The 19,000-nt window shown below is 41.7% G+C and overlaps 1 protein-coding gene across 1 annotated transcript in view; it reads left to right on the forward strand.

Moving 5' to 3' along the window:
- Positions 1-14,635, forward strand: part of LOC129150249 (calcium-activated chloride channel regulator 4-like) — a 41,085-nt gene extending 26,450 nt beyond the window's left edge. The window contains exons 8-13 of the mRNA XM_054721030.1: positions 5,463-5,569; positions 8,175-8,390; positions 9,961-10,228; positions 11,136-11,306; positions 12,835-13,068; positions 14,050-14,635. Coding sequence (XP_054577005.1) covers positions 5,463-5,569; positions 8,175-8,390; positions 9,961-10,228; positions 11,136-11,306; positions 12,835-13,068; positions 14,050-14,492 — 1,439 coding nt within the window. The 3' untranslated portion in view covers positions 14,493-14,635. The remainder of the gene's footprint in view (positions 1-5,462; positions 5,570-8,174; positions 8,391-9,960; positions 10,229-11,135; positions 11,307-12,834; positions 13,069-14,049) is intronic.
- The last annotated feature ends 4,365 nt before the right edge of the window (positions 14,636-19,000 follow it).

The following is a 19,000-nucleotide window of genomic DNA, read 5'->3' on the forward strand; positions in this document are numbered from 1 at the left end:
CTTTGAAAATGTCCCATGTGCACTTGAGAAGACTGTATATTCTGTAGCTTTGGGATAAAATGTTCTGAAGATGTCAATTAATTCCATCTGATCTAGTGAGTCTTTTAGGATTGCTATTTCTTTGCTGATTTTTTGTTTAGAGGATTTATCCAGTGGTGTCTATTAAAGTCCCCTATTATGATTGTGTTGCCATTGATCTCTCCCTTGATATCTTCCAGAAGTTTTTTATGTATTTGGGTGCTCCTATATTGGGTGCATATATGTTTACCAGAATTATATACTCTTGTTGAGTTGTTTCCTTTAGTATTATGAAGTGGCTCTCCTTCACTTTGAAGTCTATTTTGTCAGATATAAGTATTGCTACCCCAGCTTTTGTTTCATTTCCATTTGCCTGAAAAATTTTTTTCCCATCCCTTCACTATCAGTTTGTGTATTTTGTTTTGAGGTGAGTCTCTTGTAGACATCAAATATATGGGTCATGTTTTCTTATCCATTCAACTACCATGTCTTTTGATCAGAGCATTTAATCCATTTAAGTTTAAGGTTATTATTGACTAGATGCCCATTGCACGAAATTCGTGCACGGAGAGGGGGGTGTCCCTCAGCCCAGCCTGTACCCTCTCCAATCTGGGACCCCTCAGGGGATGTCCGACTGCCCGTTTAAGCCTGATCCTGGTGGGATAAGGCCTAAACGGGCAGTCGGACATCTCTCTCACAATCCAGGACTGCTGGCTCCCAACTGCTCGCCTGCTTGCCTTCCTGATTGCCCCTAACTGCTTCTGCCTGCCAGCCTGATCACCCCCTAACCACTCTGCTGCCAGCCTGATTGATGCCTAACTACTCCCCTGCCAGCCTGATTGCCCACAATTTCCCTCCTCTATTGGCCTGGTCACCCCTAATTACCCTCCCCTGCAGGGTTGATCACTTCCAACTTCCCTCCCTTGCAGGCATGGTGCCTCCCAACTGCCCTCCCCTGCTGGCCATCTTGTGGTGGCCATCTTGTGTCCACATGGGGGCAGGATCTTTGACCACATGAGGGCAGCCATCTTGTGTGTTGGAGTGATGGTCAATCTGCATATTACTCTTTTATTAGATAGGATATATATATTAGGCCCAGTGCATGAATTCGTGCATGGGTGGGGTCCAGCCAGCCTGGCCAAGGGGAGGGAACATGGGCGGTTGGCTCGCCTGCCTGCTGGTCGAACTCCTGGTCGAGGGGACAATTTGCATCTTAGCCTTTTATTATATAGGACTAGAGGCCTGGTGCATGAAATTCATGCATGGAGGGGGGTTGTCCCTCAGCCCAGCCTGTACCCTCTCCAATCTGGGACGCCTCAAGGGATGTCCAACTGCCCGTTTAGGCCAGATCCCTGGGATTGGGCCTAAACGGGCAGTCGGACATCCCTCTCACAATCCAGGACTGCTGGCTCCCAACTGCTTGCCTGCCTGCCTTCCTGATTGCCCCTAACCGCTTCTGCCTGCCAGCCTGATCACCCCCTAACCACTCTGCTGCCAGCCTGTTTGCCCCCAACTTCCCTCCTCTGCCGGCCTGGTTACCCCTAACTGCCCTCTCCTGCAGGGTTGATCACCTCCAACTGCCCTCCCTTGCAGGCCTGGTCCTTCTCAACTGCCCTCCCTTGCAGGCCGGATGCCTCCCAACTGCCCTCTCCTGCTGGCCATCTTGTGGTGGCCATCTTGTGTCCACATGGGGGCAGGATCTTTGACCACATGGGGGCAGCTATATTGTGTGTTGCAGTGATGATCAATCTGCATAGTACTCTTTTATTAGATAGGATAGAGGCCTGGTACAGGGGTGGGGGCCAGCTGGTTTGCCCTGAAGGGTGTCCCTGATCAGGGTGGGGTTCCCTTGGGGCATGGGGTGGCCTGAGAGAGGGGCCTGTGGTGGTTTGCAGGCGGGCCAAGCCCCCTGGCAATGCAAGCACAGGCCCTGGTATCTGGAATTTATTTTCCTTCTACAATTGAAACTTTGTAGCCTGGAGCAGAGCCAAGCCTGGGGCACCCTCCGAGGCCTGCAGCCATTTGTGTTGGGGTTATAATTGAAACTTTGTTGCCTTAAGCGGGTGGGCCCGGCCAGGGTGTGTGGAAAGCTTTGCTTCCCCTGTTGCTGGCGGCAACCCTGGCCTGCTCTCTCAAGCTCCATTCTGCCGCCATTTGTTTGAATTTGTTTACCTTCTATAATTGAAACTTTGTAGCTTGAGTGGAGGCTTAGGCCTGCAACGGCTGGCAGAAAGCTTGGCTTCCTCTGTTACCTAGGAAACCTTGCTCTCTGTGGCTGTAGCCATCTTGGTTTGGGTTAATTTGCATACTCACTCTGATTGGATGTGGGCGTGGCTTGTGGGCATGGCTTGTGGGTGTGTCGGAGGTATGGTCAATTTGCATATTTGTCTATTATTAGATAGGATAGGTATTTGTTTGTTGCCATTTTTATTCTTTATGCCTATGTTCCTTCTTCCCTTTCTAGTTCTTCTTTTCACAGCTGTCTCTTTAGCATTTCTTGCATTGCTAGCTTGGTGGCAATAAGCTCCCTTAGCACTTTTTTGTCTGTAGACCTCCTGATTTCACCTTCAATTTTGAATGACAGACTTGCTGGGTATGGTAATCTTGGATTCAGTCCCCTTGCTTTGCATCACTTTGTATATTTCATTCCATTCCCTTCTGGCCTGATGTGTTTCTGTTGAGAAATCAGTTGACAATCTAATGGGAGATCCCTTGTAGGTAACTTTCTGTCTCTCTCTGGCAGCCTTTAAGATTATTACTTTGTTGTTGATGTTTGCCAATTTAATTATGATGTGTCTTGGTGTCGGTCTTTTTGGGTTCATCTTGTTTGGGACTCTATGTGCTTCCTGGACATGTGTGAGTTTTTTCTTCCCCAAATCAGGGAAGTTTTCTGTCATGATTTCTTCAAACAGGTTTTCTATTCCTTGCTCAGCTTCCTCTCCTGGCACCCCTATTATGCAGATATTTTTTTGTTTCATGTTTTCTCAAAGCTCCCTTAGGCTCTCCTCCTGCTTTTTAAGTTGTTTTTGTTGTTGTTGTTGTTGTTGTTTTCATTTACTGCTCTGCTTGGGTGTTTTCTACCTTGTCTTCTAACTCACTGATGCAGTCCTCAGCTTCTTCTAGTCTATTGCTGATACTTTCCATTGTGTTCTTTATTGCAGCTATGTCATTCTTCATTTCTTCATTTCTTCTTGATTCTTCTTCATTTCCTCTTGATTCTTACACGTTCTCGAATTTGTCTTCCATCCTTTTCTCTGTCTTTATAACCATTGCTCTGAATTCTTTTTCTGACAAATTGCTTGACTTCATTTCATTTATTTCATTTTCTGGTGATTCTTCCTTTCCTTTCACATGGAATTTCTTTTCCTCCCCACTTTTGTTGTCCCTTTGTGATTGTTTCTATATATTAGATCAAACTTCTATGTCAGCCAGATTTTTTTTTGCATTTGTCTTATATAGTAGATGTTTTGTGGAACCCAGTGGGTGCAATCTCTCAGGTCTTCCAGACTGGGTATTCTAAGGATGCTCCCTACTTGGGATATCCTAGAGATGCCCCATACTTGGTGTAGTTTTTGTCCTGTTCGTGGGTAGAGTTTCCTATCAGGGTGTCTGGTTATGTGGCTCACTCTCTACCATGTTGACCGAACAGCACAAACTACAACTCGACAAGACACAACACAAAGGGAACAAAACACAAATGTACTCACGACACTGATAACCCCAATAAAAGTGACCACCAGAGAAAAGAGAATTAGGATAGAGAAAAGAGAACAAAAACTTTGTTGAGAAAAGGAAAAATGTAGGAGAGAAAAGAAAAAGAAGAAAAGAAAAAGGAAAAATACATGGGGAGAAAACACCACAAAACAAACAAATAAACCAAAAAATTCAAAGAACAAACACCCAGAAAACGGGGGGGCGGGGGTGGGGGGTGGGGATACAAAATCTGTACAGGCAGAGTTTATATACGGAAAGTAAGGTTAAGTAATTGAATGAATAGGGGAAGGACCACGGTTCAGTATAAAGTAGATAGAAAGAGAATGAGTGGATAAGAAGAAAAGAAGAAAATCAATAAATAAAATAATAAGAAGATTAAAAAAACGTTTTAAAAAAGTTATCTATCTATTTATTCAAGTGTTTTTGGAAAAGGAGAATAGAGGAGAGAGCAGATAGGCTTGAGTTTAGTGACTTAAACTAATTAAAAATTAGGAGAAGAAGAGACAAGAGAGGAGAGGAAAAACAAAAGCATTAAAAAATTGACTAGCAAAGAAAGAGAAAAGAGAAGGGTGCATGAACTTGGAGCAGGGGAGGGGAAATTAGATATATGAGTAAGCCAACAAAGACCACAATAATAATAACACGTCAATAAAGCAGATAAAGAAGATCAATTTTTAACAAGGGATAAAAAGAAAGGAGAGAGAAAAACTAAAGTGGGGACAGGAGCAGAGAAAACAGGATGAAAAAGGGAGACGCGAGGAAGAAAAGGGTGGGCAAAAAAATAAAATAATGATAAAAATTAAAATAGAATAAATAAAAATAATACAAAAAGATAACAAAACAAAAAAAATAAAGAAAAAAATTTTAATAAAGGATAAAAAAGTGAAGTGTTGTTCACTTTGCCAAGCTTTAATATCCTATGGGGGTTGGTTTAAGACCCCACTCTTCTGTTCTGTCTGCCACTTCTCAGTTTCCTGTTGGGTAATCAGCACCATGTTGAATTTCCAAGAGATCCACCGCTCCTCTGTATCTGTCTCCACAGCCTTGGTTGCAAGCAGGCAGGACCAATATGCCCACTTTGCCTGTCTGCCTGATGTCAGTCTTAATCACTCAAGCGTCTTATACACTTGCTTTTTAAATGCCTAGTTGTACAAACTTGCATAGTTTCAAAGTGCTTTCATGGCCACTGTAAAATTTATTTCTGCCTCAAGCCCCCAAAAGTAGTAAACCTTTGGGCTTGTCTCCATTGCTTACTGTTTTTCTATCTCCTCATTGCCAGCTATTGTCAGGATACCTCAATATGGCATCTCTTGAACCATTCTAATTTTCTGATTCTGGTCCACTGTGGCTGGAATACCTGAAGGCCAACATTGTTAAGAACCATATCAAAAATAAAAATGAATAATTCCTTTAAAGAGCTGTGTGAAGTCTGTGAGTTTTAATGTATGGAGTTGTAACATCTTTTTTTATTATTATTATTCCATGATTACTTGATGCATTTCAATCAGCTGAAATTTCTATAAGTGAGGTATAAAGTTAGCTTACACTTTCTGGTTTTGACATTTTTAAGTTAACTTTTCAGAGTTAATCTTTACACTTATCTGGTTTGGGTCTATTTTAGTAATATACACTGAAAGTATTATTTTGTTTAGTGTTACCTTAAAAATCACTAAATTGTGATAAGTACTTATTTTCTAGAAAGCAACCTAATAAATATATTTACATTTTAGGAGGAATTCATTTGTTTGCCTCAGATGAAGCCCAGAACAATGGCCTCATTGATGCTTTCGGGGCCCTTACATCAGGAAACGCTGATATTTCCCAGAAGTCTATTCAGGTCTGAGTTCCACTTCCTCAGGTTTTTGTGTTTGTATTTAGCCATACCAAGAAAAATACTTTGGTTATTATAAGTTTTGAGTTCTATATTTTCTTAAAGTAAGTTATTAATTAAAATCAAAACTAAGTATGTAATAGAAATTCATGGCCATTTTTCAGATATGGCCAAATTAAGTAGTAAAATAGTAATGAAATATAAGATTTTTGTCTTTTTCTTCTTACATAGAGTTTGGTTAAAGAATAACATCAAAATGTTAAATTTTGCCCTAGTCAGTTTGGCTCAGTGGACAGAGTGTCAGCCTGCGGACTGAAGGGTCATGGGTTCGATTCTGGTCAAGGGCACATGCAGCTAATCAATGATTCTCTCATCATTGATGTTTCTATGTCTCTCTCCCTCTCCCTTCCTCTCTGAAATCAATAAAAATATATTTTTTAAATGTTAAATTTTTCATAAAATATAGACTTTGCCCAATAATACAGCATCCATTTTTCTATGAATACATAAAAATATACCATACTTTCAAGATTTCCCTCACCCTTCACTCCTGTGAAATAAATTTAGGTTAGGCGAATGAACTCAAGAACCTGGCTTAGGAATGGAAGGAAAGTATCTTGGAAAGAAATTTATCTAAAGAAAGAGAATGAATAATCATTACAGATCCAAAAATTAGGGTTTCCTTTATGTGTTCAACCACTCTTTTCACTGGCTTTCTATTTTATTCACCTCTCTTCTGAACTCAACTCCTTTTTTTCACCTGTATTTAAATAACACCCTCATTTTCTGTTACTTAGATTAAAAAACTTTGACTAAATTTTGATTCTTCTTTCATGTCCAATGTAAAATGTCAACGCAGACTATTTCCTTGAAAGTATTTTTTACAAAATTCTTTTTTTATCCCTATCCATTCCCACCAAATCTACATCATGTCACCTTATGTGAAACTTTGTCTTCCATAACCCAGTTCATTAGGTCTATGCCTACATTAAAACTTGACATGATCACCTAAACAAACCTATTTTCCTCTGGTCTCTAAGAGTGAAAAGCACATAAATTATAGGATGCAGGATTAGGATTGCATGTGCAGATTGATGTCGAGATCTGGTTTGTAGCTTCACCTTGCAAACAGATTAAAAATTCATCTTGGATCTAGCTTTGTAATGTATGGAGAATAAATTGAAGGAGAATAAAACTAATTTCTGAGGGTTTCAACCTGGTTGACTTAGAAAATGATGATACTACTATCTAAAGTTGACAGGTAAAGAGGGAGAACTGATCTTGAAGATACTGTTTTGTGTTCTGTTTAAACCTTAGTGATTTTTAGTGGATGGTGGGACATTAAAATGGGATATCCTAAAGAGATTTTAAATATAAGAGTGGGATGTGGAAAATCAGCCAGAAAAAGGTCATTTGCATACAGGAAGTGGTCAGAGTTTTAAACATGGACTTCTTAAACTGTACGGAAGGGGCAGAAAGGTTTTGTTTCCTCACTTAAAATGGCAGCTGGAATACAGAGGAAAAGGTTGCTTACCACTCTTTACTCAGTTATTGTCCCCTAATACTGCTATGTAGTCAAAGCTTTCTAACTTTCTTACACATTCTTGATAGGGAGTCTAAAAAAGTCACTCACATTCAGATTAACTTGATAATAATATTTTGTCCACTTAACACAGGACTGAGATTTTTGTCACTGTGATGATGTTTAAATGGTAGAATTCACTCTCTTATCTCAGTACTGATATGGAGGTATTTTTGGTTAAGGACTAAGTTAGAATAGAAGCTGAGTTTCCCATCATTTCCTGAAATGACACATCTGTAGAAAGCACTTTCTTGATCAGTAGATAAAATCCGCTGTACATTACTAAGAGCCATCCTCAAAAACTTGAAAAATTTTCTTTGAGGCTCCTCTCAAAGAAAGATCCTAACATGCACTTCTCAATATTCCAACCTTCATAAATATCCTTTTGCCCTATTTACACACTTGCTGAACATGTTTATTGTTCAGGCCTACTAACTCTAGGATGTGTGAAAAAGTATGTGAAGTTTTCACATCAGGAAAATCTCCATGAGTGCTTGTCTCATTACTTGCTGGTCCTTACCTAACTATGTCTCTACTCAAATACTAGTAATGTAGCCACCATCATGAAGATGGGTAAACTGAAGATAACTCTCTCTCTCTCTCTCTCTCTCTCTCTCTCTCTCTCTCTCTCACACTCACACACACACACACACACACACATACACACACATACACACATACACACTACAGCTAATTCTTCTTTGACATTGTAGCATCCTTTAATGCTAAAATCTCAGGTAGATAGATACAAAAACAACTAGGAAAAAAATAATACAGCCAGGTCTCCAACTCTAAAACCCATTCTCCTGCTCTAATTGTTTTAACTCAGACCCTATATGTCCATACTTTCTGACTAACAACTGTCACATCCCAATCTGCTTTCAGAGAGATCACAAGGCTATGGAGGTATGCCCTATATAAGCTTATTCTCAGGCCACAAATTAAGAACTATGTTTTTTTTTTAAAAAAAAAAAAGAATAAAATTACTCTTTTCTCCAGTCACTAATTTTAAAATATATATTTATACAGATTGAAAGTAAGGGATTAACACTCAAAGATACTCTCTGGATGAATGGAACTGTAACAATTGATAGCACTGTGGGAAAGGACACATTCTTTCTCATCACATGGGTAAAACAGCAGCCCATTATTTCTCTCTCGGATCCCAATGGAACACCAATGAAAAATCCCACAGTGGATGCTGCTTCCAAAATGGCCTATTTCAGTATTCCAGGAACTGCAAAGGTAAGCAATCAGCTTTTTTATTTCCACATAAATCTGTTGCACAGCTAAAAATACATTGTTTAATATCATAAATATGAGTACCAATACTTGTATCATCTTCAAAATTTAGATACAATACAATGTACTTTCTATACCTGTATGGTCCTGAAAATTATGGTGGCAGGAAAAGGAAAGAAGAATGTATGCATTCGGAGGAAGGAAAAGAAGAGAAAAAATTAGATATGCTAAGAATAACTTTAAGGAGGCAATGTAAGGAATCTGTACAGCTTATTAGTATTACCAGATCATAGAATCCTTCCTATCTAATAAAAGAGTAATATGCAAATTAACCATCACTCTGCTACTCCCACAAGCCACTCCCACCAGCCAATCATGAACGAGTATGCAAATAAACCCAACCAAGCAGCCACAGAGAGAGCAGGAGGCTTGAGTTTCCCTGACAATGGAGGAAGCCAAGCTTTCCGTACACCCTGGCCACTCCAGGCCTCCACTCTAGGCTACAAAGTTTCAATTATAGAAGATAAATAAATCCCAGATACCAGGGCCTCCGGTTGAGTCACCGGGGGGCATGGCGGGCCTGCAAACTACCACAGGCCCCTCACCCAGGCAACGCCACATCCCAAGGGAACCCCCACCCTGATCCAGGACACCCTTCAGGGCAAACCAGCCAGCCCCCACCCATGCACCAGGCCTCTAGCCTATCTAATAAAAGAGTAATATGCAAATTGACCATCACTCCAACACACAAGATGGCTGCCCCTATGTGGTCAAAGATCCTGCCTCCATGTGGACACAAGATGGCCACCACAAGATGGCCAGCAGGGGAGGGCAGTTGGGAGGAACCAGGCCTGCAAGGGAGGCAGTTGGGGGCGATCAAGCCTGCAGGGGAGAGCAGTTAGGGTGACCAGGCTGGCAGAGGAGGGAAGTTGGGGGCAACCGGGCCTGCAGGGAAGGGCAGTTGGGGGGAACCAGGCCTGCAGGGGAGGGCAGTTAGGGGCAAACAGGCTGGCAGGGGAGTGGTTAGGGGGAGATCAGGCTGGCAGGCAGAAGCGGTTAGGGGCAATCAGGAAGGCAGGAAGGCGAGCAATTGGGAGCCAGCACTCCTAGATTGTGAGAGGGATATCCAACTGCCCCTTTAGGCCCGATCTTACCGGGATCGGGCCTAAATGGGATCGGGCCTAAACGGGCAGTCAGACATCCCTCGAGGGGTCCCAGATTGGAGAGGGTGCAGGCTGGGCTGAGGGACACACTCCCCATGCACAAATTTCATGCACCGGACCTCTAGTAAAGAATTAGAAATCTCTGAACTCCATAAGGCCAAGACCAAGGAAAACTTTCCAAAACTTTTTTTTCCCAGCTGAGATTTCACAAAGTTTGGACACCATGCATGACAATAGCCAGAATGCCCTGTCCAAATTGCCTTCATTTTCCTTCATTTACCTTTAAAAAATCTCAAAAATTTCAAAACCCTGTTTATTCTGCAACATATTTCTAAGATTTAATTTAGAGTTAGATAATGGAAACATAGAAAATAGCTTGATCTGATACTCTACTTCCATTGAATTTTTAGGTGGGTGTTTGGACTTACAGTCTTCAAGCCAAAGCAAACTCAGAAATATTAACTATAACAGTTAATTCTCGAGCAGCAAATTCTTCTGTGCCCCCAATCACAGTGAATGCTAAAATGAATAAAGACACAAACAGCTTCCCCAGCCCAATGATTGTTTACGCAGAAATTCTACAAGGGTATATACCCATTCTTGGAGCCAATGTGACTGCATTCATTGAATCAAATAGTGGAAAAACAGAAGTTTTGGAACTTTTTGATAATGGTGCAGGTAATTCACAGTGTTTTTCTTTTTTAAAGAATAAGCCTATATTTTCATAACTCAAGATATGTTATGGGTTCCATGACAGTGTGGGGGAGTGAGAAACACCAAGAAAATTGATGCAGATTATGAACAACAGGGACAGCAGGAGATTCTATTCAGGTAAAACCTACAAAGTGATTAGCAAGTGTCTTGCACATAGTAATACTCCATAAATGTTATTTACTGTCACTATTGTTCGTCACCTAGACCACCAATGTCTATCACCAGATAGAAAGGTCTCACTCAACAGAGGGCAGCATCAAGAATTCTGAACAAGTGTTTCTTTGGGACACATCATCAAGAAAGTCGGGCCAGAAAGAGTGAAACACAGCTACCATAAGGGGTTAAGGGGTAGGACCTGGGCCCCCACCAGGGAAGAGGGACAGACAAGAGTAATTCCCAAACTGCAAATACAGTCCTGGGAACTGAGGCCCAAGGGAAGGCAGAACTGCCATAACACAGGAGGGGACATTACAACAGCATCAGATACCAGGTTTGACTAGCATGAAACAAGACACAGTGTGGGCCATGCTCTCCCCCTGGTGTGCATGGGTGAGTAGTGCTTAAAGATCTTTTTCACAGACTCTGGGTTATTCTGGGAACTGAACCTTCTTTTGAGAGTTCAGTGAGCAAGGAAAAAAAAACAACAACACCCATTTGATAGACATCTGGATTACCATGGATTTCTATCAGTATCTCATGCAATGTAATTAATTCAGACTGTTTATAACCTATCATCAAGAGTTGGTCCCGTGAAAAATAGGGAGCTCATTCTAAGGGATATGCTTACAAAGGATATATGCTTGCCTTGGAAAATGCATAAATTTCTCTTTTTCTTTACAATAATAATTCATTCCTTAATTTCTATAACAAGGTGCTGACACTTTCAAGAATGATGGGGTCTACTCCAGATATTTTACAGCTTATTCAGAAAATGGCAGATATAGTTTAAAAGTACGAGCTCATGCAGGAGCAAACACTGCCACACGAAGCTTAAGGCACCCACCAAATAGAGCCATATACATACCAGGCTGGGTAGTGAACGGTGAGTAATTCATGATGTCTGAAACACAGTGCTGGCCGGAATACTTGTGAGTTGATATGGTTAAGGCTTCAAACATTTTACAACTCAGAGTATAGCCTTTCCCATTTCTGGAATGAAGTTCTCAGTCATACTGAGATTTGCCTTTAAATTAACCTATGCTTTGGTACAGTGTCTGGCATATGGTAAGCATTCAATAAATGTCAGCCATTAAATTAATTTGGAGCACCTTACCTACAGCAACAATAATATGCCAGATTTTCAACTAAGGGTGAAGGAAACAGGCTAATATGTTATGTACCTAAGCATAAGCCAAGGAGTAAAACATTTATTTTGAATATTTTTATTAAGTCAAAAGAAAAATGTATTGAGAAAGGTGATATAAGGATTATGAATTTATTCCTTATTAATTTTCCTTTGTTTTGCCTCCTATCTTGTGGCTTTTCATGGGCTTTCTGTTGACAATTGGAATACAGCCTGAAGTATTATCCCTTAGCACTTGCAACAGGGAGGGAAGGAAGAATGTGGTACAGTGGTTAGAGGGAAAACAGAAACAATTTCCCCAGGTTTATTCCCAACTTAAACATAAATTGAGAAACAAAGAATTCCTATTAAAAGTATATATTGAATTTTATAGTATTATTTCTATTCAGGAAAGACTTAATTCCTTAACAATTTATTATCCTACAATATCCTGGTAAGGATACTAAAGAAAACAAGTTCTCCCACCATTGATGCTTATGACTTTGTCACTAAACTTAGTAAAACATATATATAGTGGGGCAAAAGATTTGCAGTTGTCCATGTGGAAAATAAACCAATAATTAATAATATAAGAATAAACTCTGTTTTGATTAGTGATATATATCATATATATATATATATATATCACTAATCAAAACAGAGTTTATTTTTATATTATTAATTATATATATAGTGGTGCACAAGTTTATTCATATATATATATATATATAGTGGGGCACAAGTAGATTTACAGTTGTTCATGTGGAAAATAAGACAATAATAAATAATATAAGAACTCTGTTTTATATACTCACAACTGTAAAATTACTTTTGCCCAACCCTTTTATATATATACTAGAGGCCTGGTGCATGGATTCATGCACTGGTGGAGTCCCTCAACCTGGCCTGCACCCTCTCACAATTTGGGAGCCCTCAGGGATGTCAGAGAGCCAGTTTCGGCCCAATCCCTGCAGGCCAGGCCGAGGGACCCCACCTGTGCACGAATCTCTGCACCAGGCCTCTAGTATGCATATAAGATCTTTGGTTAATCTCTTCCCGCCCTCTCCCCTCCCCCCTTCCCTCTGAGATTCATCAGTCTGTTCCATGTTTCCATGCCTGTGTGTTGAGCATCTGCCCCCTGGTGGTCAGTGCCTGTCATAGCTACTGGTCGAATTGTCGCTGAGGCTTTTATATATACAGATAAAAAGAGAGAACAAGTAGGATGGGGATTCAATTGAAAATACTAGTAGTGCTGTGCTCATTATAAACAAGGAAATTTTTAATGCAGGGGAAATTGAAGGGAATCCACCAAGACCTGAAATTAATAAAGATACTCAGACAAATTTGGAGAGTTTTACCCGTACAGCAATTGGAAGTGCATTTGTGGTTTCAAATATTTCAACATTTCCCTTGCCTGACCTGTACCCACCAAGTCAAATCACAGACCTTGAGGCCACACCTGATGGAGATATGATTAATCTAACATGGACAGCACCAGGAGACAATTTTGATGTTGGAAAAGGTAAGGATGAAGTGTCATGCAGCATTGATTAGGTGAAATATGCTCATTCAAAAACAAAAGTATAAGGGTGGATGGGAGAACAATTTTTAATTAATAACTCAATAAAGTATTAATTTTATAATCTGACTAGAGGCCTGGTGCATGAAATTCGTGCATGGAGAGGTGTCCCTCAGCCCTGCCTGCACCCTCTCCAATATGGGACCCCTCGGGGGATGTCCAACTGCCAGTTTAGGCCCAATCCCGCAGGCAATTGGACATCCCTCTCACAATCCGGGACCACTGGCTCTTAACCACTCACCTGCTTGCCTGCCTGATGGCCCCTAACCTCCTCTGCCTGCCAGCCTGATTGCCCCCTAACTGCTCCCCTCCTGGCCCGATCGCCCCCAACTGCCCTCCCCTGCCAGCCTGATCATCCCCAACTGCCCTCCCCTGCCGGCCTGATCATTCCCAACTGCCCTCCCCTGCCAGCCTGATCACCTCCAACTGCCCTACCCTGCCAGCCTGATCATCCCCAACTGCCCTCCCCTGCTGGCCTGATCGCCCCAACTGCCCTTCCCTGCCAGCCTAACTGCTTGCTCCCCTGTGCTGGCCTGATCTCGCCCCTAACTGCTTGCTCCCCTGCCGGCCTGATCGCCCCTAACCGCCTCTGCCTCAGCCCCTGCCACCATGGTTTTGTCCAGAAGGAAGTCGGATGTCCAGAAGATGTCCAGTTGACTTGGTCTAATTAACATATTACCCTTTTATTAGTGTAGATATTCTAAATCAATCAAATATAACACATTTTAACTGGTCCCATTTTCAAACAAAAAAGGTAGCAATGTCAGTTTAAAAATAAGAATTCAGTTTCTATTAAAAAATTATTAAAGCTTTGGATATGAGTATAACTCAAAATAACTAAACAATATTTTGAGGAGAATGAATAAAAATGAATTTAACATGGTATAATCTAGTTTCTAAACTACATGTACTTTTTTTTTTTAGTTAAACAGTATATCATAAGAATAAGTGGAAGTATCCTCGATCTAAGAGACAAGTTTGATGATGCTCTGCAAGTAAACACTACTAATCTGCTACCAAATGAGGCCAACTCCAAGGAAACCTTTACATTTAAACCAGGAAATATCTCAGAAGAAAATGCAACCCACATATTCATTGCCATTCAAAGTGTGGATAATAGCAGTTTGACATCAAAAGTATCCAACATTGCACAAGTAGCTTTGTTTATTCCTCAAGGAAATCCTGATGAAATGCATCCAAATCCTAATCCTGATGAAATACATCCAAATCCTAATCCTGGAATTAGCATTTCTTCTTTGGTATTGTTAGTGGTTGGATGTGTGGTCCTTGTTAGTATTATTTTAAGTGTCACTATTTGTATCTTAAACAAGAAAAAGAATTCAAGCCAACCTAGAACATCGTTTTAAAACACTTCAACAACAAAAGTGAAGGATATTTCTGAATTTTTAAATTCATCTTGTGTGATCATGAGCTCCTAAAAATAACTTCAGAAGTTCTAGAAGGGATACTTTAAGTATAAACACTCAAGGGTATTTGAAAAATTGTAAGTCAGTGCTAAAGTTTAATAACTTTATTTACTCATTATTTTGTTTATTAGAAAAAGTGATGAATAATAACATTTTTTACATTAATGCCAAGTTGTTTGTTATTTGATACAACAGCTGTCTAGAATAATACTTCAAATTTCATGAAAAAGTTAAAATTGCCTGTGTGAATAGTCAAATACAAGGGTAAGAAAGCAAATAAACTATATTTGAGTAAAAATGAATTTAATCTTGGAAGTTTTAAGTGTAAATTGATGTTACTGTATTTGCCCAAAGTTTCCAATTATATTGTACTATATACAATATAAATAAGGTCATGTTTACTGCCAGTCACTGACATAGAGGATACTAAAAAAATAAGTTACCACCTGTCAAACCATAGTCTCCCTATTTTAGTTCAATATAATCATATATACTTCAAATAAAGAAAACTAAATTTTAAAAATATATTTAATTATCACTGCATCATAACCTAAGATTTACAACCATAGTAATGAATGAGATCAATTAAAGAGAGAAAGTAGGTTGGGATGAGCAGGTTCACATCATAGGCCATGGCCAACCCTGCCAGAAATTCTAAAGATGCAAACAAAATGAAACATAGAGCATATAATCATGGGCCTATCATGGTACTGAAAGAATTTTCATCCATGGAGTAGGTGGACTTATGAGTCCAAGTTTACAAGAATATGGTTACCTGTTCCTCCAAATGATGATTTTTTTCACTTTACAAATAGTTTTGCCACCAGAACAGGCACGAATAACAGCAACATCCTTTCTAATAAAAATAGTAATATGCAAATTAACAATCACTCTGCTACACCCACCAGCCACGCCCACCATCCAAACAGGAGCGAGTATGCAAATTAACCTCAACCAAGATGGCTGCGACCACTGAGCAAGCAGGAGGGAGGCTTGGGTTTCCTCAGCAATGGAGGAAGCCAAGCTTTCCGCACACCCTGGCCGGCCGAGGCCTCCACTCCAGGCTACAAAGTTTCAATTGTAGAAGATAAATAAATCTCAACAGAAATGGCTGCTGCCATAGAGAAAGCAGGAGGCTAGGCTTCGCTCCAGGCTACAAAGTTTCAATTATAGAAGATAAATAAATCCCAGATACCCGGGCCTCCACTTGGGTTGCCAGGGGGCATGGCTGACCTGCAAACCACCAAAGGCCCCTCACCCAGGCTGCCCCAAGCCCCAAGGGACCCCCCCACCCTGATCTGGGACACCCTTCAGGGCAAACCAGCAGGCTTCCACCCATGCACCAGGCCTCTATCCTATCTAATAAAAGAGTAATATGCAAATTGACCATCACTCTAACACACAAGATGACTGCCCCCATGTGGTCAAAGATCCTGGCCCCATGTGGACACAAGATGGCCACCACAAGATGGCCAACAGGGGAGGGCAGTTGGGAGGGACCAGGCCTGCAAGGAAGGGCAGTTGGGGGTGACCAGGCTGGCAGAAGAAGGAAGTTGGGGGTGACTGGGCCTGCAGGGAAGGGCAGTTGGGGGGGGACCCAGGCCTGCAGGGGAAGGCAGTTAGGGGTGACCAGGCCCGTAGGGGAGGGTAACTAGGGGCAAACAGGCTGGCAGGGGAGCAGTTAGGCATCAATCAGGCTGGCAGGGGAGTGGTTAGGGGGTGATCTGGCTGGCAGGCAGAATCGGTTAGGGGCAATCAGGCTGGCAGGCAGGTGAGCAGTTGGGAGCCAGCAGTCCTGGCAGACAGGTGAGCAGTTGGGAGCCAGCAGTCCTGGATTAGTCCCAGTAGGATTGGGCCTAAACAGGCAATTGGACATCCCTCATCGGGTCCCAGATTGGAGAGGGTGCAGGCTGGGCTAAGGGACACCCTCCCACCCCCCATGCACGAATTTCATGCACCGGGCCTCTAGTCACTTGTATCCTTGTCTACTGTAGCCTTGGCAGGAATTATTTATAGCTTTGGAAGTAAAGCAAAATGAAAGCCATATAAACTGAGACCTGGGGTCACTTTTAACAATCTTTAAACATGGAACAAACTTTTTGACCTGACATAATTAATTTGGTATAATTAGCAGGGCTGACAAAAAGGGCCTTATGGTTTAAATTGAAGGTAGTAAAGCAAGGGAAGAAGAAATCAGTGGGAGACCTCTAATTACTGGACAGTTTGAATTACTCTCAAAGCAATCTTTGGAAAAGAAGCTGTGCACTAGGGCACTGGGACACAGTGCTGATGAAGCAGAAAGTCTATTAGCACTTTAGTTCCTTTAGTGGGCTGGCACCCACTCAGCCAGTGCTAATGGTTATGGATGTACAGGTGAACCTGAAGAAAATGTAGAAAAGGGGTAAGTGTAGGACACCTGGACTTTTACTGAGAGGGGACTAAAAGCCTGAAATTTTGTGTTGGCAACAGAAATAATACGCAACAGCTACACTTTCCTTGTGTCGTTTCCACCCACCCACCCCGCAGCTCTAGCAAAGCCTTCCAGCCTGGTTATTATTACCCTCCCATATGCTCTGGTGCAATAACTGTGCTCAGGTGAGTCTCAGTAGTGGGCTCTCCCCTTCCTGGTCAGGTGTTGGTTTAGATCTATTTCCAGGACTGCATCCAGTAGCTAATTGTGAATTAGTAAGATTCAGAAAAATAATAATGACTATCATTGTTGTAGCCCCTGTTCAACAAGACTCCATGTCTAAAAATCAATAAGACTTTTAAGACAGCAACAGCAAAGTATCAAACCAAGTACAGGTACCTTCTAAGCACAGGATTCTGCACAAATGCATGGATCATGCCCACTAAGCCACCCTCTCTCACTATATCACAGGATCGCTCATTGTTAGGATGTGAGGTACATTTCAATTCCAGGAAAACCCCTTGCCACCACCCTACACTTCTAATTTCTACAGACACATGGATAATACATGTTCATCCTTCAGTTCTTAGAAGAGGTGTCACTTTTCTGGGTAGCATTACTTAACTCCTCCAGTCCCCCTCTGACCAGGTTAAATTTCTTTCACAATGCTGCCAGTGAAAATGGGGTCCTTTTATGGGGTTGCTAAAAAGGCATTTCAGGAGACTCACACTTGGGAGGTTGAGGTTTCACGGTAAGATTCATTGTAGAAGCTAAATCAAAGGACTACCCCTGAGTTCCCAGTGTCTCATCTCTGTCCCACCACGGAAAAAGTTCAACCTTGTCTTCATTAGGCCCAGAAATAGGGCCAGTGTCCAGACATTTTATGCTCAGAAATAAATCCAAGCTTACATAGTCAATTAATATTTGACAAAGGAAACAAGAACATACAATGGAATAAAGACAGTCTAGTCAATAAACAGTATTGGGAAAACTTGACAGATACATGTAAAAAAAAAAAAACTATACCAACTTCTTACCTTCTTATCCTATACTAGAGGCCCAGTGCACGAAATTCATGCACGGGGCAGGGGGTGTCCCCCAGCCCAGCCTGTACCCTCTCCAATATGGGACCCCTCGAGGGATGTCTGACTGCCCGTTTAGGCCCGATACCACCAGAATCGGGCCTAAACGGGCAGTCAGACATCCCTCTCACAATCCAGGACTGCTGGCTCCCAACTGCTCGCCTGCCTGCCTTCCTGATTGCCCCTAATCACTTCTGCCTGCCAGCCTGATCACCCCCTAACTACTCCCCTGCCAGCCTGATTGATGCCTAACTGCTCCCCTGCCAGCCTGTTTGCCCCTAACTGCCCTCCCCTGCAGGCCTGGTCACCCCTAACTTCCCTCCCCTGCTGGCCTGGTCACCCCTAACTGCCCTCCCCTGCAGGCCTGGTCCCCCCCAACTGCCCTTCCCTGCAGGCCCAGTTGCCCCCAACTTCCCTCCTCTGCCAGCCTGGTCACCCCTAACTGCCCTCCCCTGAAGGCTTGATCGCCCCCAACTGCCCTCCCCTGAAGGCTTGATCACCCCCAACTGCCCTACCCTGCTGGCCTGATTGCCCACAACTGACCTCCCTTGTAGGCCTGGTCCCTCCCAACTGCCCTCCCCTGCTGGCCATCTTGTGGTGGCCATCTTATGTCTCAAACTGTTAAAACTTAAAGAAAAGGTATCCAAATTTAATAATTTAGTTCTAAATGTGAGCTTACATTTGAAGACTTAATAGTGGGAGGACATTTTAAAAAATGAATGACACTTTAAAAAGTATTACTTAAAAGCTGTGAATTCCTTTCTCAATGCTGCATTAGTTTATGAGAGCATTTTTCCAAGTTATTAAGTTTTTTAAACTTGTAGGATTTTCATAGATTCTATAGTAATGAGACATTTGGCAGACTTACTAGATAAAACACCATTTGCAACTAAAAGAGAAACAGCTGTATTTCCTCATTTTTTCCCTACATTTTCATTACTTTTATAGGAGTACTA

Source organism: Eptesicus fuscus, chromosome 9, assembly GCF_027574615.1.
Source record: "Eptesicus fuscus isolate TK198812 chromosome 9, DD_ASM_mEF_20220401, whole genome shotgun sequence".
NCBI lineage: Eukaryota > Metazoa > Chordata > Mammalia > Chiroptera > Vespertilionidae > Eptesicus > Eptesicus fuscus.